The sequence below is a fragment of the Thunnus maccoyii genome, chromosome 17, assembly GCF_910596095.1.
Source record: "Thunnus maccoyii chromosome 17, fThuMac1.1, whole genome shotgun sequence".
Taxonomy (NCBI): Eukaryota; Metazoa; Chordata; class Actinopteri; order Scombriformes; family Scombridae; genus Thunnus; species Thunnus maccoyii.
This window is the reverse complement of record NC_056549.1, coordinates 673,564-693,929: the sequence shown is the minus strand read 5'-3', so window position 1 is coordinate 693,929 and position 20,366 is coordinate 673,564. Positions and strand designations below refer to the sequence as shown.

Here is a 20,366-nt window from a genome sequence, read left to right as displayed (position 1 = left end):
GGTCGGCATGAGGATGAGGAGGTGTTGGATGGTGAGGAGGAAGAGCAGAGGAGGAGCAGTAGAGAGGCATTTCTGAAGATCACACTGCACTTCCTGAGGAGAATGAAGCAGGAGGAGCTGGCTGACCGTCTGCAGAGCAGTAAGAGGATTTTAACAGATTTAACATGATGGAGAGGAAATGGAGGCAACATGGGAGAGGTTTATATTTCAAACTCTGCTGTTAATATGATGCACACATCTGCATCACATCTATGAATTCTTCTGAGCTGAAAACAGTCAGAAACTGTTTGTCCTCAACTGATGAGCTGAATATATTTCATAGTGGAGGAAGTATAAAGATCTGCAGTTTAATGTTTACATTCTACCAATTTACTGTAGAATCATCTGATTGATTTCATTTGTTTGTTCATTCAGGAACTCCTGCTGCAGAGTGTCGATATAAACTCAAGTCTAACCTGAAGAAGAAGTTCCAGTGTGTGTTTGAGGGGATTGCTAAAGCAGGAAACCCAACCCTTCTGAATCAGATCTACACAGAGCTCTACATCACAGAGGGAGAGACTGCAGAGGTCAATGATGAACATGAGGTCAGACAGATTGAAACAGCAACCAGGAAACCAATCAGACCAGAAACAACAATCAGACAAGAAGACATCTTAAAAGCCTCACCTGGAAGAGATGAACCAATCAGAACAGTGATGACAAAGGGAGTGGCTGGCATTGGGAAAACAGTCTTAACACAGAAGTTCACTCTGGACTGGGCTGAAGACAGAGCCAACCAGGACATACACTTCACATTTCCCTTCACTTTCAGAGAGCTGAATGTGCTGAAAGAGAAAAAGTACAGCTTGGTGGAACTTGTTCATCACTTCTTTACTGAAACCAAAGAAGCAGGAATCTGCAGGTTTGAAGAGTTCCAGGTTGTGTTCATCTTTGACGGTCTGGATGAGTGTCGACTTCCTTTGGACTTCCACAACAGTGAGATCCTGACTGATGTTACAGAGTCCACCTCAGTGGATGTGCTGCTGACAAACCTCATCAGGGGGAAACTGCTTCCCTCTGCTCACCTCTGGATAACCACACGACCTGCAGCAGCCAGTCAGATTCCTCCTGAGTGTGTTGACATGGTGACAGAGGTCAGAGGGTTCACTGACTCACAGAAGGAGGAGTACTTCAGGAAGAGATTCAGTGATAAGAAGCAGGCCAGCACAATCATCTCCCACATCAAGACATCACAAAGTCTCCACATCATGTGCCACATCCCAGTCTTCTGCTGGATCACTGCTACAGTTCTGGAGGATGTGTTGAAAAGCAGAGAGGGAGGAGAGCTGCCCACGACCCTGACTGAGATGTACATCCACTTCCTGGTGGTTCAGTCCAAACTGAAGAACGTCAAGTATGATGGAAGAGCTGAGACAGATCCACACTGGAGTCCAGAGAGCAGGAAGATGATTGAGTCTCTGGGAAAACTGGCTTTTGAGCATCTGCAGAAAGGCAACCTGATCTTCTATGAATCAGACCTGACAGAGTGTGGCATCAATATCAGAGCAGCCTCCGTGTACTCAGGAGTGTTCACCCAGATCTTTAAAGAGGAGAGTGGGCTGTACCACGACAAGGTGTTCTGCTTCATCCATCTGAGCGTTCAGGAGTTTCTGGCTGCTCTTCATGTCCATCTGACATTCATCAACTCTGGAATCAACCTGCTGGCAGAAAAAAAAACAACATCCCAGAAATCTGAAACTAAACAAGAATCTGCAGAGACACATCTCCACCAGAGTGCTTTGGACGAGGCCTTAAAAAGTCCAAATGGACACCTGGACTTGTTCCTCCGCTTCCTCCTGGGTCTGTCACTGCAGACCAATCAGACTCTCCTACGAGGTCTGCTGACACATACAGGAAGTAGCCCACAGACCAATAAGAAAACAGTTGAGTACATCAAGAAGAAGATCAGTGAGAATCTGTCTGCAGAGAGAAGCATCAATCTGTTCCACTGTCTGAATGAACAGAATGATCGATTTTTAGTGAATGAGATTCGGTGGTTCCTGAGATCAGGAAGTCTCTCCACAAATAAACTGTCTCCTGCTCAGTGGTCAGCTCTGGACTTCATCTCACTGTCATCAGAAAAAGATCTGGATGTGTTTGACCTGAAGAAATACTCTGCTTCAGAGGAGGCTCTTCTGAGGCTGCTGCCAGTGGTCAAAGCTTCAAATAAAGCTCTGTAAGTGGGTGAATTAATGTGAATGAATAATGTCAAATATGTTTAATTTTTTTTTTTTGACAAAGAATTTTGTTTGTGTTGATCAAAAATTCTTCTCCAGGCTGAGTGGCTGTAACCTCTCAGAGAGAAGCTGTGCAGCTCTGTCCTCAGTTCTCAGTTCCAAGTCCTCTTGTCTGAGAGAGCTAGATCTAAGTAACAATGACCTGCAGGACTCAGGAGTCAAGCTCCTGTCTGCTGGGCTGGAGAGTCCACACTGTACACTGGAAACTCTCAGGTCAGGATACAGCATCTATTATTTCGTTGTCTTGAACATGACAAGAAAGCTGATTCTGAGAAAATTTTCATACACTTGATCATTTTGCATGCTGATTTACATTTAGATTGATGTGAATTATTCTGCACATCATCTGCATGATAATGGTACTTATATGATTAAAAACATTGTGTTATCAACCTTTTTATATTTCAAGTCTGTCAGGCTGTCTGATCAGAGAGGAAGGCTGTGCTTCTCTGGCCTCAGCTCTGAGCTCCAACCCCTCCCTTCTGAGAGAGCTTGATCTGAGCTACAATCATCCAGGAGACTCAGGAGAGAAACTTCTGTCTGCTGGACTGGAAGATCCACACTGGAGACTGGACACTCTCAGGTATGGACAGACAGTTGGATACTCTCAGGTATGGACAGACAGGTGGACACTGTCAGTTATGGAGAGAAAGGTAGACATTCTCAGGTATGGAAGGACAGGTGGACATTCTCAGGTATGGACCAGTGGAGGCTGGTCCATAGAGGCATCGGAGATTGCTCCTCCTCTATTTTTTGAGAGGCAAGAGGGAGATCAAAATATAAAAAAGAATATTTGGTTGAAATAAACCAATGCCAAACTCAGTATTATTTATAAAATATTTTTTCTTTCTTCTTTGGAAAAAATCCATCATTGAAATTCTGGTTAAAATGCTTCAACAGCGACACCTGCAGGGCAGGAGGAGAAAGAGCAGTGTGTGTGAAGTGGTGGTGGGGGAGTATGAGGGGGAATGGGGAACAGAGGAGGACGGGTGCCTACTGTCCTCCGCAGGGCGGGCTCTCTTAAATAAATTTAATATACTTCATTTTTTTTCATGCTAAACTATAATTGGCCATCACACGTAAAATGACGCTCCGAGGGAGGACGGTCTCCCTAACCAATCAACAACCAGAATGCAATATTGACATTGCATTTGTCCAATGATAGTGTAGGAGCCAAAATATGTTATTTCTGTTTATATATTGACGTGGGCATCACGTATTGCGTCACTCATGTTGCTTGGGCGTGGATTCCTATTACTTAACATGTTCACTTAGGTGGTGGCGGGAGTTTTGGACAAAGGGAGTTGGTAGAGCTCTGATATTTTCTGTTGACAGTCACCATCATTACTATCATTACCATCGTCTGTTCATCACTTTGTTTTCACAGTCAGATTGCATTTTTTGTGTATTTTTTGTGAAACAGCGGCTTGTCAGACTCTTTCATTTTTGTTTATTTTTTCAATAAAACATCAGTAAAACATCATCTGGACTTTGGGATGGTTTTGTATGGACGTGTCACATATAGGAGCCTACTAAGTCTCTTAGCGGCCTTTTTTTAAAAGTAGTCACTACATTTAGTCAACAGAAAATAGCTGCATCTACGGACACCTTGGATCTCAGAGTTTGGACTGTATTGACAGTGGATGATCAGCTGATTCCCCTCACCAGCGTGGAGAGAAAAGGCCACAGCTGACTGCGGCGGAAAAAACTCGTTGAAAAAGCTTGTTGACAGCAGTGCATCACAGCCATCAGAAGCGGTATGTTTGTGGATTCCTTCTGTGTGTTTGTTGAAAGTTTGAACACAGTTTGGATGTGCTGCCGCTTGTCCATTGGGGACTGTTGGTTTTGGCTTGTGTTGCACATGCTTGATTTGCTGAGATCGGCGGGGGTTTTGGACTGTTTGGACTGTGACGCTGTGGCTTGATTGTTTGTGACACTGTGGCTGTCGTACTCTGAGTTTAAAGATCGCATTGTTGACAAATGTTGAGCTGATGGGCGATCTTGAATGAGATCTATTTATGGAGTGGCATTTATGTGTTGCATCTCTGATGAGCGTGCACGTTGGAAAATGTCAAAATGAGTGATGACATGGATAATGAAATGGAGGAGAGAAGTCAAACATTAAGGCATTAGACATACAGGAAGAAATACAACGAGGTGACAGTGTGTCAAATGTTGGAAGCAGCAGGAGGAGCAAACAAAGTTCTTATAGATCAAGCTCTAGAGTGTCAAGTACTTCATCTGCATGCATTAAAGCTGAGGCTGAAGTAGCTGATCTTGTTGTAAGACAAAAACTGCTGAAAGATAAACATGCTTTGGAAGAACAGGAGCAGTTGCTGAGGAGAAAAAAGGAGCAACTGGTGCTGGAAGCAGATATTGCCGCTACTATGGCCAAAGTGCAGGTGCTTGGAGCTTCAAGAGGATCCAGTGTACAGAGTCATTTATCTAAAATGTCTGATGGCATGATGTCATATTTTGAGAGAGGACAACTAGAAAAGAATATACTTGATGTTAAGGCAGAACCTGTTGTGCCGAAGTTACAAAACCTGCCTACACAAGGACAAATCCCAAAGCACAGTATCACTAATCCACAAACCAGTAACACACCTGTAATAACTCAAACACAATCTCTCACCATGATTCCTATGACACATCAGTCAAGTATTAAAAATTCAGGTGAACATGAACATGTGTCATCTCCAGCTACCTTACCTGCTTCAAACAATGGTGAACAGAATAACTTATTCTCAGTTATGGAAAAACAAAATGAAATCACTGCATTGCTAATTCAGCAACGTCTTTCCTGTCTGCCAAAGAAGGAAATCCAGGTTTTTGATGGTGATTCGCTTCAGTACCAAACATTCATTAAATCCTTTGAACACGGTATTGAAAGTAAGAATGAAAACTTCTGAGATTGTTTATATTATTTGGAACAATACACAAGAGGACAGCCAAGGGAAATTGTAAGGAGCTGCCTACATATGCACTCAGACAGAGGATTCAGGAAGGCAAAGTCTTTACTGCGGAAGCATTTTGGCAACAAGCATAAAATTGCTACAGCCTATATGGAAAAGGCTCTTTCATGGTCAACAATAAAACCTGATGACACAAAGGCTCTACAAGCATTCCTTCTCTTTTTAAGAGGATGCTGTAATGCCAAGGAAGATGTCGATGACATGAAGGAGCTGGATATGCCTTCTAATGTGCTCATCATCATAAAGAAATTGCCCTATTGGCTGAGGGATAAATGGAGAACTGTGGTCTGTGATTTCCAGGAAGAATACAATAAAAGAGCTACCTTTAAGGATATGGTGGATTTCCTAGAAAGGCAAGTGAAGATTGTAACAGTTCCAGTGTTTGGTGATATCAAAGACACAGTGAGCAAAGATGTAAGATGTGTCCAAACCACAGCCTCAACCAAGAATAAAAGGAGGTATCTTTGCTACCACTGTGACACTTGCAGACAAAGAAAAAAGTGATAAAGGCACCAAGGAAAAGAAAAGCTTGCTTGGTTTGAAGAACGTTTTTTTCTGTGGAGGTGGACATGCTTTGGATGTGTGTTCACAATTGGAAAAGAGGGCACATAATGAGAAAATCTCTTTCTTAAGAGGAAATGGGATATGTTTTGGCTGTTTGTGTAAAGGGTACCTCAGCAAAGACTGCAGAAAGCGACTCAGCTGCAACATATGTAGTTTAAAGCATCCCAGGATGTTGCATATCTACCATAGAAAAAAGGAAATGGACAAACAGGAAGCAGAAGTAAAGGATAGAGCTAAAAGGAGTGCAGTAGCTTCTGTGCAAACCAGTGGTCTTACTGGGGCCGGTGAAGATGACTGTAAACTCTCAATCGTGTCTGTGCAAGTGGAGGCCAAGAAGGGGAATGCAACAGTGCATACTTATGCATTTCTTGACCCAGGTAGCACTGCATCATTTTCTACAGTGGACCTAATGACCAAGCTTAATCTCCAGGGAAGAAGGTCAAGTATTCTATTAAGAAGAAGGGTCAGAAGAAGGTTGTTGAAACCAACATTGTTTCAGGCCTAGAAGTTGCTGCACTGGACAACATTTTTTGTGATCTTCCAGACATATACACTCAGAAAACTATGCCTGTGCATAAAGGAAACATCCCACATGAAGAGGATATCAGATGGTGGCCTCACCTGAGGAATGTTTGTCTGCCTTACATTGACTCTGATATAGAGTTGCTGATTGGCTTGGATGTACCAAAGGCTCTAGAACCACTGGAAGTAATCCAGAGTGTGGCAGATGGACCCTACGCTGTCAAAACCATGCTTGGGTGGACAGTTAATGGACCATTAGGAGGAAAGAATGATGATCCTCAGGAACAGTCAACACTAAGTGTCAACAGGATATCAGTTGTAAAACTTGATGAGCTGTGGGAGCAACAGTTCAGGAATGACTTCCCTGAGTGTCTCAATGATGACAAGAATCCTTTTAAAGAAGACCAGCTTTTCTTAGATTTGGTCTCAAAATCTGCCAAGCTGTTGGATGGCTATTATTCCATTAAATTACCTTCAAAGGAAAGGGAAATATGCATGCCTGACAACAGACATGTCGCTGAACAATGTACACTAAACTTAAAGAGAAGATTCAAGAGAGATCTTTCATTTCATTCAGAATACACCAGCTTCATGTCTGACATGATATCCAAACCTTATGCAGAGAAAGTACCAGATTGTGTCTTGGAACGTGGTGATGGCAAGAAATGGTATTTACCACATCATGGGGTCTTACATCCACAAAAGAAGAAACTGAGAGTGGTATTTGACTGTGGAGCAACATTTCAGGGAGTTTCATTGAATTCTCAACTCTTACAGGGCCCAGACCTCACCAGTACATTAATTGAAGTCTTAACTAGATTCCATAAGGAACCTGTTGTCATTGCTGCAGATATTGAGGCAATGTTTCACCAAGTGAAAGTACCAAATGGAGACCGTGACTTGTTGCGGTTCCTCTGGTGGCCTGATGGAGACTACAGTCAGAACATGGTGGAATACAGAATGGCAGTACATCTTTTTGGAGCAACTTCATCTCCAAGTTGTGCAAACTTTGCACTTAGGAGATGTGCTGAGGATAACATGACAGACTTCAATCCTCAAGCCGTGAACAGTGTTATGAACAACTTTTATGTGGATGACTGCCTCACTGCAGTAGCTTCAGAGGAGGATGCAATAGCTCTTTATCATGAGCTACGAGGACTTTGTTTCAAGGGAGGCTCTCTACTTAACAAGTGGATAAGTAACAGCCATCATGTGTTGTCTGCCATACGTGAAACAGAGAGAGCAAAAGAAAAGAAGAATTTGGATCTGGATTGTGACAACTCACCTGTTGAGAGGGTGTTAGGTGTACAATGGTGCATACAGTCTGATGTTTTCAAGTTTAAAATCATCTTGAGAGACAGAGCACTCACAAGAAGGGAGATTCTTTCAACAATGAGTATATGATCCCCTTGGCATATTAGCACCAATGGTCCTGACTGCCAAGAAAATCCTGCAAGATTTGTGCAGAAAAAAGATTGGTTGGGACGATACAGTACCTGACTCCATCATACAGGAATGGATGTGTTGGATTCAAGATCTTGTTAAGTTGGAGGACTTCAAGGTTAACAGATGCTCGAAACCCACAGACTTTGGAATAGTGACATCTGCTCAACTGCATCATTTTGCTGATGCATGTGAAGACGGTTATGGAACTGTCAGTTACCTGTTACTGCACAACAACTATGGCCAGGCTCTATGTGGATATGTGATGGGAAAAGCAAGAGTGGCTCCATTAAAGCCAGCCACTATCCCACAAATGGAGTTGACTGCTGCTACAATGGCAAGCAGAATTGACACAATATGGAGAAAAGAACTGCAAATGGAATTAGCAGACTCCCTATTCTGGACTGATAGCACCTCTGTGCTCAAATATGTCCACAACAAGACCACAAGATTTCGCACTTGGCCAACAGAGTTGCTGCAATTCACAATGTCTCACATGCACTATAGTGGAGATATGTTAACACAACTAACAATCCCGCAGACATGGCTTCCTGGGGTCTGAAAGTCAAAGTCAAATCTTAAAAAGGACATATGGCTGTCTGGGCCTCAGTTCCTTCTTCAGCCTCAGGAAATGTGGCCTCAAAATCCTGATGGATTGGAAGAACTGTCACCAAAAGACTCTGAAGTCAGAAGCATAACTGTAAATGCTGCTCAGATAACATCTGTAAATGGTGATCCAGTAACACACTTTATCCAATATTTCTCATCCTGGATACGTTTGAAAAGGGCAGTAGCATGGATGCTCAGACTGAAAAGACTGCTTCTGGATCTCAGCAGAAAGAGGAAGCAAGCAAGTGGTGTTCTAGCTCAACCTCATCCAAATAATATCCATCACAGAGACCTGCAAAAAACAGAGACCAGAAATCTTAAGATTCAGGAAAACCCTCATCTCACAGTCGAAGAACTGGCTGCTGCTGAAATGGCAATAATCTGCTTCTGTCAGAAAAGGAGGTTTACAGATGAAATCTCAAGTCTGAGGAATAGAATGAATGTTAAGTGGAATAGCCACATTCATAAACTCAACCCCATCCTGAAAAATGATGTGCTAAGGGTTGGAGGAAGACTTAGCAGAGCAGCAATGCCAGAGATGAAACATCCTGTTATACTGGCAAAAGATTTCCACATTTCTAATTTAATTCTTTGACATATTCATGAAGAGATTGGTCATGGTGGTCGCAACCATATGTTATCCAGACTACACCAAAAATACAGGATCCCTGGTGCCACTGTGTTGATCAGAAAAATAGTGTCAAAATGTGTTGTTTGTCGGTGTATAAATGCTACTCCTGGACAACAGCAGATGGCAGACTTGCCCCTGGATAGAGTCTCTCCTGATGAATCCCTTTGGAGTAAAATGTGGAAGGAGTGTTGTGAAGCGCTATGGTGTCATTTTCACATGCTTGGCTATAAGAGCAGTTCATATCGAAGTGGCATCATCGCTTGACACAGACTCTTTTATCAATGCCCTTCGGCGCTTTATAGCCAGACGTGGTCAGATAAAAGAACTAAGATCTGACAATGGTACCAATTTTGTGGGAGCTCAGCGTGAGTTAAAGGAAGCAATAGAAAACTGGAATCAAAGTCAAACTCATAACACACTCCGTCAAAAGGGAATAAAGTGGATCCTCAACCCCCCTGCTGGCTCACACCATGGAGGTGTATGGGAAAGATTAATTAAATCTAAAAAGTTCTCAACTCCACCCTAAATGTGCAAAGTCTTTATGAGGAGGGTCTTCATACTGTTTTATGTGAAGCTGAGGCAATCCTCAATAGTCGTCCAATCACCAAGGCTTCTACCGACCCAAATGACCTTGAAGCACCTACTCCAAACCACCTTCTGCTTCTTAAAACTATGCCCTCGCTTCCACCAGGACGGTTTAATAAGGATGACATATACGCTTGCCGCAGGTGGAGACAAATTCAATACATGTCGGACCTATTTTGGAAAAGGTGGATTAAGGAATATCTTCCACAACTGCAGGAACGACAGAAATGGTCTAATATCAGATGAAACTTGGCACCAGGAGATATTGTAATCATTGTGGATGATTCAGCGTCTAGGAACTCCTGGATACCTGGAAAGATTGCTGAGACCATTCTGGATAAAAAAGGACTTGTTCGTCATGTGCGGATAAAGACAAAGACCGGCTTTCTGAATAGGCCGATCAACAAAGTCTGCCTTCTACAGGAGGCAGAGGAACTTGTGATCTGCCCAAACTGACATTTTTTTTTTTGTGATTTTTTTAACTTTGCCCCCTGTCCCCCTGCACACATGACAATACACAGACTACAGACTTGACTGATTCAGAGTGATGGTAAAGATCACTCTTCTTTTAAAGACTGTATGTCCAATAACTTCCAATTATGAAGAAAGAAGATCTACAAAATAGACTCTCCATGATATTGGAATATGTTTATGTGTGATTATCCTTGTGTAATTATTATTGTTTGAGACATAATAATTAGGGGCCGGTATTGTAAGAGCCAAAATATGTTATTTCTGTTTATATATTGACGTGGGCATCACATATTGCGTCACTTACGTTGCTTGACACATGGGTGTGGTTTCCTATTATTTAACCTCTTCACTTAGGTGGTGGCGGGAGTTTTAGACAAAGGGAGTTGGTAGAGCTCTGATATTTTCTGTTGACCTTCACCATCGTCACCATCATTACTATCATTACCACCGTCTGTTCATCACTTTATTTTCAGTCAGATTGCATTTTTTGTATATTTTTTGTGCAACAGCTGCTTGTCAGACTCTTTCATTTTTGTTTATTTTTTCAATAAAACATCAGTGAAAAATCATCTGGACTTCGGGATGGTTTTGTATGGACGTGTCACATATAGGAGCCTACTAAGTCTGAGAGTCTAAAGCTGGAGAGAGAAGCAACCGGAGACACAACCAGGAGAGTTAGCTTGTTTGTCATTGTTGCTAATGATATCAGACTGGTTAAGCAGCAGCCACAAAGGTCTGTTAACTAACAAACAAGATGATCAACAGTCACAAATGGATGTTATGACATGAATACTTCATCTCCATGATAGAAAGAAGACGTCAGATAACGTGAGCCAGATACAGCTTCTCTCTCTCTGTCTCTTTGGTCGCTTATTTCATCTCTGATGGTTAAATGTCTCTGTGTGGCTGGTGTGTGAATTTATCTCCTTAACAAGAATGCAGCAGAGATCATATAATATGCTATAGGTAGTTTGCTTGTTGAAGTTACAGTGAGCTGTCTAGACTCACTCATTCATTTGGAATTGATCTTTAATTGATTTAATTTGAAATTGATCTTTAATTGATTTTTAATTGAGTGGTTGTTCAGTCACCTGTTGATGTTGTGTGATCAGTGAATGAGTGTGCAGGAGGTCTGGCTGCTGGCTTGTGAGAATTTCTACAGTTTGTTTTTAAACTGAGTCGTATATTGAGTAATAAGCTTTAAGTAACTAGAATAACAAGTACTAACATGTCAGCTTTGTAGACTATATTTTGTATATTGTAGATATAAATCAGAGTGTGTAAGTCATGTATTTGATACATGCATTAATACTTTCTGATGTGAACTTACACTTTTAGATCTGTGAATGATGATGAAATAAATAAATGAGAACATAAATCTGTTGTCACATTAGAACAATACTATAAATTTGAATTTCGCTTTGTTGGTAAAATGACACATCTGAACCGCTCCATGGCTAAAATGAGCTCTTCTTTGTTTAGAAACATTATGTATATGCTATGTCTTCACTACTCAGGAGTTTTTGTTTTTGAAAGCAAATTGTTTTATTGGCATATAAAATTGCCCCCCACCCCTCCGATTTCATCAGGTAGAGACAATGATATAGTTTGATGCAGTTTGTTGTAAGATTTCATGTTGGTTTTCCTCCCCAGTTTTTTGAGTCACCAGTCAGGTGGACACTCTCAGCTAAAGAACTTTGATGCTGAACATAATAGTTCATTCTTCATCATGGATGTACTAGTTTGAAGATCATGTGATGTGAGTGAAACCTCTGGAAGAAGCTAGTTAGTCGACCTAAAGTTATTCTTTTGTTAAACTTTCATGTTCTCCTGGTGTCCCTGAACTCATCAGAGGAGAGTCCATCTATTATTTTATTATACTGATGTATTTACTGTTTATTATAAAGAAGATCACTCGTATCAAGAACTTTATTTAGAACTTTCTAACTTTTAGTTGTTTCTTCTTATTGTGTCAACTATTATCATTATTATATTCAAACCACATAAGCGAACAAATGAATATAATTACACTAAAATGTTTTGCTGCCATAAAGGTGCATTTATTCTCTAATTTCAAAGTTACTCCTTAATCTTCACCTTGAAATCTTTTTTCAATATTGAATTATTGTATTGAACAGAGGAGGTCCGTCAGGGCCTTCAGGACCGTCTCTGCAGGCCCTTCCATTTTTGAGAGGTGTAATTTTTAGTTCATAAAATATTACAAATTAGTAATTATAATGTTATTGTTAAAATAATTGTATTTAATTAGTTATTAAAATTACTTATGTGATTTTTAATAATTATTTTGTTTGATTTCAGTTACTATCATAAGCATAAACCCAGTATTTGTAGCTGGAACTGGATGTGTCTGCCTGTGCTTTTCCATGCGGCTATCAGGACCTGCTGGGTCCTTGGTTGCAGGCTCCGCTCATAGAAAACATACATGGCATAAATATAATGACAACAATATTAACCAATCATCATTTGATTTGTGGTGACTGGGACACCCCCAGGTGATGTCATCATATCAACCAGTAAGCACAGGTATTTCTTCGTGCAGTGGGGCACGCGGGGCTCACGCAGGCAGCCATTACAGAAAGTTTTCAAGTGACTGGTGAGTCCTGCTGTATTAATTATCTATAGAGTTGATTAAGATTGTTGTAATTTCTATCTTTCAGAGAATCTTTCCTTTATTGTTGGCTGATAGTTGAGCATCATGAGTGAACTTTTATCATCGGAAGACCGGGTTGGCAGTTTAGCTAATGCATGTGTGGGAGAAATAACGAGGTTAAAAATAGTTTCAGCTGTTGAGCCAGTGCTTTGAGTTCATGAGTTAACAGGTGTCAGAAGGTGATTTTGTAATGGATTTATTTTTAATGACATAGTTTTTATATTGTTTAGATGTTAGTTGTTGGTGATGAGTGCACTTTAGCATCTTTTACACAGCCCATTCAAAGCGGGAATACTGCGCCTGTAATCCACCTCGCTGTTCTGTGTGACCATAGACTGTATATAAATATAATAATATAATATATAATATAATAAATATAATCTTTATATACAGTCCATGTGTGTGACAGCCGGCACGGCGGGACCGGGAGCTGACGCTGTTGTTTAGCCCGTATTCAGACCACATCAGGCGGCGTACAGCTGCAGGGTTGAGGAGGTGTGCAGGGATGCAGGTGTATTTGTGCTTTGGAAAGTAACCGCTGTGAAACAATCAGAAAATAACATTTTATTGATCTGATTCACCAGCTTCCTCACTAACATTACTAGCGCTCCCTCTCTTCATTCAATTCAATTCAATTTAATTCAATTCAATTCAATATGCTTTATTGGCATGATGTTGTCTATCTATCTATCTATCTATCTATCTATCTAGATCTATCTATCTATCTATCTATCTATCTATCTATCTATCTATCTATCTATCTATCTATCTATCTATCTATCTATCTATCTAGATAGATAGATAGATAGATAGATAGATAGATAGATAGATAGATAGATAGATATTCTCCTGCCAGCTCTACTGTAGTGCTTCTTCTCCCAGCAGGGTTTGAATCAGTTTGTCTTTTGGGAGACTGAGAAAGTGAAAATCTGGGATTTTCTGCTTGAATTTGAGTAAGAAATCTTCTCTAATTTCTTTGTATTTTTGACAACTTGTGAGAAAATGAATTTCTGTCTCAACCTCTCCTGTTCTGCAGTGAGTACAAATCCTCTTAGTTCTTTCTAGCCATCGTCTCTTATGGTGACCAGTTTCTATAACGAGTTTACGGTCACTGAGTCTATATCTAGTCAGGGTTTGTCTGTTTACAGGATGTTTTATTTGGGTTAAATATTGAAACTCTCTGTCCAGTGAATTATAGCATTCTAGTTTATTTATTGATTGGATTTCTGTTTTCCACTGCTTGAAATATCTCAGTTTATTATCTTTGTCTCTTTGTTTTACTTGTGAGTTGTTATTTTCATAGCATCACTTTAACTTATGAATATGATTTCCTCATTTGTTCCATTCCAGATGTTTTTATCTGGGTTCAGACAGCTTTGCTGCTCTAAATAAGCTCTGTGATGGTGTGAATCTGAATCTAACTCCATCAAGTGGTTCCAAAATTGGATCGTTCTTTTCTTGATTTTAATTAAGAGGGGAAACTGGCCCAGTTCTGCTCTGCTGGTTTGGACAGTTTCTGTGGACTGTCAGTATGTTTTTATAAAACTCAAGATGTACTTTTTCAACTGGGTTTGAGTCCCAGTGCTCTTGTTTAATTAATGGGCCCCAAACTTCACTTCCGTTTAAAAGGATTGGCTCAATAACACTTTGGAAAATTTTAAGCCAAATCTTTACTGGGGGGTTTGTCTGGAATAGGACTTTTCTTATACAGTAAAAAGCTCTACAAGCTTTATCTGCCAGTGCACTTACAGCCTTGACAAAATGTCCTGAAGCAGTGATAGTCAGGCCGAGGTATGTGTACTCCGCTGTATGACTCAATGTTGTCTCTCCCAAAACAAACTGATATTTTTTAGTTTGTAATCTTGCTTTTTTTTTTGAAATATCATAATTTTAATTTATCTAGATTTACTCTGATTGCCCAGTTTTCACAGTAATCATGGAGTATGTTCAGATGTTCTTGCATTCCTTGCTCAGTTTGTGACAGCAGCAACAGGTCATCTGCATAGAAAAGACACTTAACTTCCTTCCCCTGTAAGTCCAGTCCCGGGGCTGCAGAGCTCTCCAGTAGTTTTGATAACTGGTCAATGTATATGTTGAAAAGTGTCGGGATATATTACAACCTTGATGGATCCTGCGGCACTGTTTGAAAAATTCAGTTCTGTTTTGTCCAATTTTTACAGCACACTCATTTTCTGAGTACTTGCATTTAATTAAATCATATACTTTGCCTCCGAAGCCATTTTGGAGTAACTGGTAGAAAAGACCACTGTGCCAAATCAAATCAAAAGCTTATCTGAAATCAACAAAGCAAGCGTACATTTTTCCTTTATGTTTTTGATGAACATGTTTTTGGATTAGAGTATGGAGAGTAAATATGTGATCTGTTGTTCTCTGTTTGGGTATAAAGCCAATTTGGGATTTACTTAGTATGTTGCTTTCGATCAGGTAGGACAGTATTCTTGAATCTAATATGCTACCAAATACTTTCCCCAAATTAGAATTTACACAGACACCTCTATAATTATTGGGATTTAGATTGTCTCCGTTTTTGAAAATAGGAGTAATCAGTCCCTTGTTCCAAATTTCAGGATATATGCCACTTTTTAATACCAAATGTAATAATTTTAGAACAGCCATTTTAAGTTTGCTACTACTGTGTTTCAACGTTTCTGTCCTGATAGCATCAAAACTAAAAGCCTTTCCATTTTTAAGATCAGACAGTTTTTCTTGTAGCTCTTCTATTGTGATTGGACTGTCCAGAGCATTTTGGTTGTCCTTTATTACATTTTCTAATGATTTCAATTTGTCAATTGTGAACATCTGATGTGTGTTTAAACCATTGTGTTCTGGATTTTGATATAAATTTGAGAAATATGTTCTCCAAACATTGCCATTCTGTATTGCAATGGTATCTTTATATTTGGTTGAATTCAATTTTTTCCAAAAAGAGTTTTGGTCTATCACCTTTTTGATTTTAGTAATTCATCTTCTGTGTATTTAGCCTTTTTTTGTTGATAATTAGCTTGTATTGTTTAAGGGCTGTGTGGTATTCATGGCGTAATTCTTGGCTTTCAGGGTCATTGTGTTTCTGTTTGACAGGTTTCTGAGATGCTTTCTGAAAAAGGAACATTCACTGTCAAACCACTTTTCTTTTGCCTGATTTTTGTTTGATTTGGGATTTGGTCTCTTTATTTTTGACTCTTTTGCCAATTTCATAAATATATGATTCAAATCTTTTGTGGCCATATTAACGCTCTCTTTGTTCTCCAGGTATTGTTTACATAGAAAGTCATCAAGCGTGTTTTGGATGTTAGTGTTTTTAAATGCATTGGTGTAATCGGTGAGACTTTTCTCTGTCCATTTGTAGTGTTTTGGGAGGGTAACAGGTTGTCATCAGGGGTGTGTGTCTGGGTTTGGGTCTCACTGTTATCTGATTGTGTTCTGATATGGGACGTTGTGGTAAGACTGTGAATGCATTTATGTTTTCTGGATATATATCTGTGATTACATAATCGATGACACTATTTCCCAGCATAGAGCAGTAGATAAACCTGCCCAGGGAGTCTCCTTGTGTCCTACCATTAATAATGTATAATCCCAGGGCTTTGCACATTTGTAAAATTTCTTTTCCACTCTTATTCACTACACTATCATAGCTATGTCTTTGTTTTGTAACAGAGGGTTGGTATAGAGGAGATACATTCAAATGATTATTACCATCTGTATCAATAAAATCAATCTCCTTGCCAGTTCTGGCATTAAAATCCCCGCATAACAACACTGAGCCAAGCGACTGGAAGTGAAGTATTTCCTTCTGGAGTTCAGGAAGGTATTCTTCTGAATTATATGGGGAGCTTGAAGGTGGTAAATAGATAGCACACAAATAAATATCTTTAGTATTTTCAAGAAGTCCTTTACTGATTTTTAGCCAAATATGAGTTTTCCCTTTTTTGACTGGTGATATATAATTGTGATGTTCCCATTTATACCAAATAATTATTCCCCCAGATTGTCTTCCATTTTTTATGTGGAGATATTTTAAGGGGGGCAGACTCAGTTCAGTATAGTTACTTGGGCAGTTTGAAGGAGTGTTATCATGTCTCCATGTTTCATGTAAGATAATTAGATCAATGTTGTTTATATTATCTATAAATTCAGGACCTGTAGTCTTCAATCCAAAAGTTGAAGAGTTCAATCCCTGAATATTCCAACTACTAATTGAGAAGGATGCTATTCTCTCATTTAAATATGTAGAGTTTCACAATAAAGCATTCAAGATACAACCAAACACATTTGAATGAGACATCTGTACAGTACTAAACTAAACTGTAACTGTACCAGATGGCAAATTTAACTTATTAACTTTGTGACAAATGAATAAATAATGTCTCTTAACTGGTTTTGCTCTATAGGAACCTTTGTTCTGGAAGCAACTGCAGCGTAGGTATCTCTCTGTGTGGGGAGCTCTTTATGGGGGGAGTATGACTGTAGCAGTGGCCATTCACTCTCTAGCTCACTCCACCACAGCTGCTCTCTCTCTCTCTCTCTCTCTCTCTCTCTCTCGTCTTTTTTAAATGAGTCTGGAAGCCGAAAAAAAAGTCTAACTGAACTTTTAACGTTGTCAAAGTGAGAGAAATGTCCTCCGCTTGTCCTTGTAACGTCTTTGTATTTATGGCAGAGTTTCCTGCTCTGATCAGTCTGATCTCCGTCACGTCTCTGAATCCGGAACGCCGGTATGCTGTGTGAAAGCACACGAGGCGGCTTTATGCCGGCTTTGTGTGGTTCACTGTAAACAAGCAAAGATGAATCCTCTTTATGGCTATAAAGTGGGTTCTCTGTATAAAAGAGGCTGTGTGTTTGTGTGTGTTTGTGTGTGTGTGTGTGTGTGTGTGTGTGTGTGTGTGTGTGTGTGTGTGTGTGTGAGCCTCAAGTTGAAGTTTGTTACAGATCAAGTTTTGTAGTTTGACTAATCTGTTGAGATGTTACTGTAGTTGTACAGCGACGTTTAGAAGAACTTTATGACTTGTTGTTTTATTTGGATATTATTATTATTATTATTATTATTATTATTATTATTATTATTATTATTATTATATTTTTTATAATTGCATTAAAATGTTTTGCTGTCTTATACCTGCATTTACTCTCTGATAACTTAATTTTCACCTTGAAGTAAAGTCTCCTTTAATATTGAAGTCATGACAGGCTCTATCCTCAGCACAACATGCAGAGGTCAATATTTAATATTCTGATTCATCATGTCTGAGGACATATTTGTACATCACATCTTCTTCTTCACGTCTTTTCCTCTCAGACTTCAGTGAAAGAATCCAGCAGACAGTTGAGACAGATGAGTTGCAGCCTGTTTCTGTGTCACTCTGACAAACTGAGGAACACTGCTTCATGTTGAACAGCAGTTAGGACTCATGTTGGATAGAAAATCATTCTGACTGTGTTTCTTCCTCCAGGTTGGACCATGGTGGAGAGCTCAGGTTAAAACCTGGTCTGAAGAAGTGTAAGTGTGGATTTAATTTGATTCATGACAACTAAACAGCACACAGTCAGTTTCTCTTTAAATACAAAGTTGGTCTTTGTGGTTTTTATTCATTAAAACATTACTGACAAAATGTGTCATTAAACTTTATAGAAATGAACAACAGATCAGAACTTAAACAGAGAATAAATCCATCAGGTGTGTCAGATGATAAACTGCTGCTGTGTTGTTTCTTCTTCTCTTCATCAGATTTCTGTGAACTCACACTGGACACAAACACAGTAAACAGTTACCTCAAACTGTCTGACAACAACAGGAAGGTGACACATGTGAGAGAGAATCAGTCATATCCTGATCATCCAGACAGATTTGACTACTGGGAACAGCTGCTGTGTAGAAATGGTCTGACTGGTCGCTGTTACTGGGAGGTCGAGTGGAGAGGAAGAGTTCATATATCAGTGACTTACAGAAGAATCAGCAGGAAAGGAAACAGTTATGACTGTGTGTTTGGATTTAATGATCAGTCCTGGAGTCTGAAATGCTCTGATGATGGTTACTCTGTCCGTCACAATAGGACAAAAACATACATCTCCTCCTCCTCCTCCTCCTCCTCCTCCTCCTCTTCCTCCTCCTCCTCTGTCTCTAACAGAGTAGCAGTGTATGTGGACTGTCCTGCTGGCACTCTGTCCTTCTACAGAGTCTCCTCTGACACACTGATCCACCTCCACACCTCCAACACCACATTCACTCAGCCTCTGTGTGCTGGGTTTGGGTTCTGGTCTGGTTCCTCAGTGTCTCTGTGTCGTCTGTCTGAGGAAGAGTCTCCTCCTGTGTAGACAAACAGTCACACTGCTGACTGAAGACAGCTGCTGAAATCACTGTTCACTCTGTTCACCAGTGAACAACAGAAACTGGAAGTGACAGCAGCTTCCTGTGTTTAAATGTTGATGGTGGACGAGGTTTCACTCTGGTTTCATTTGGATCACTGACTGTGCTTTAATGTCAGAATATTGTTTCTATTAGAAGTAGTGAAATGATCTCCTCTGGGCTGAATTTATGTGTAAAAATTGTGTTGACTCTGATTGACTTCAGTAAAGTTTTCTTGGAGCAGCATCTAGTAGCTGTTAGTGGCTGTTAGTTATTCCATTTTATCAGGATCTTAAAGTGAAGTTTTTCCTGAAAATGTCCAGCAGACATCCCAGTCTGTTTGACATCAGCTCAGTTTGTGTTAAATCATGAACATCAACGTATGTTTCTATCTGATGTAATGTGTCTGACATGTATGTATATAATAACATGTATGGGTTGCTTTCCTTTAGTTTTTCTTGCCTCTGCAGGTGATGTAAATATTGTCTTGTAAGCTCATGTTTGCTGGGCAGCTTTGGCTGTTTTACACTTGAATAAAAATATTCATTCACTACTTATTCAGAGAACATCACTTGTTTTTTACATGGATGTGTAATGTTATACTACTTCTACTTCTACTACACTACTTGTGTTTTTCTCTCATTAGAACATTTATGACAGAATGAATTCAGCAAACATGATCTTTACAGATGTTACATATATTTCTCACATTGTGATGTTTTACAGTCCTTCTTTATTTGACATTGTTGTTTTTAATCATTAATTAACATTTAAGATAAAATGAACAAAGAGAGAAATAAAAAGAGTCTGTCAGACGTCCAATATGTTTTCTCAGGAAACAGGACTGAGTTCACCTGTACTGAAACATCTGGCCCAAGTTTCCTGTATGTTGGTTAGTTTGTGGTGATTTGATGAAACACAGCTGTGTTTGGGAAGTCGCACCATGTGAGCAAAATATAACCTATAAAAATAATCAGAGCTCTTGATGCTTTATATCCTTTTTAAATATGACCGAATCATTAAACATTTAAAGATCAAAGAAATACAATTATTAATTAGAAAATTTAACAATATTTTTTACTTTAAGTTTTACAATGTATAATTTAAAAGCAAAGTAATTAACTCATTATAATGAAATTACAATTAAACATGTTAACAGACTTTAATTTAGTTTCTAATAATTAAAGTTCCACTTTCCTCTATTTTAGAAACCAGTGATGGAGACATATCCACAGCCACCAGGGCCCCAATTCAT

General features: G+C 39.5%; 2 protein-coding genes across 2 annotated transcripts in view; both read left to right on the top strand.

The window, feature by feature from the left end:
• The window catches only part of LOC121881889 (NLR family CARD domain-containing protein 3-like), an 87,723-nt gene that overhangs the window by 48,771 nt on the left and 18,586 nt on the right, over positions 1–20,366 (top strand). The gene's annotated exons all lie outside the window — the stretch shown is intronic.
• On the top strand, positions 64–19,305 carry LOC121881902 (NLR family CARD domain-containing protein 3-like; the record flags this gene model as incomplete). The annotated part of the gene is made up of 6 exons (XM_042389718.1): positions 64–139; positions 430–2,215; positions 2,316–2,489; positions 2,686–2,859; positions 18,219–18,265; positions 18,494–19,305. Coding segments are annotated over 6 exons (2,844 nt in total), but the record flags the coding sequence as incomplete, so codon positions are not given.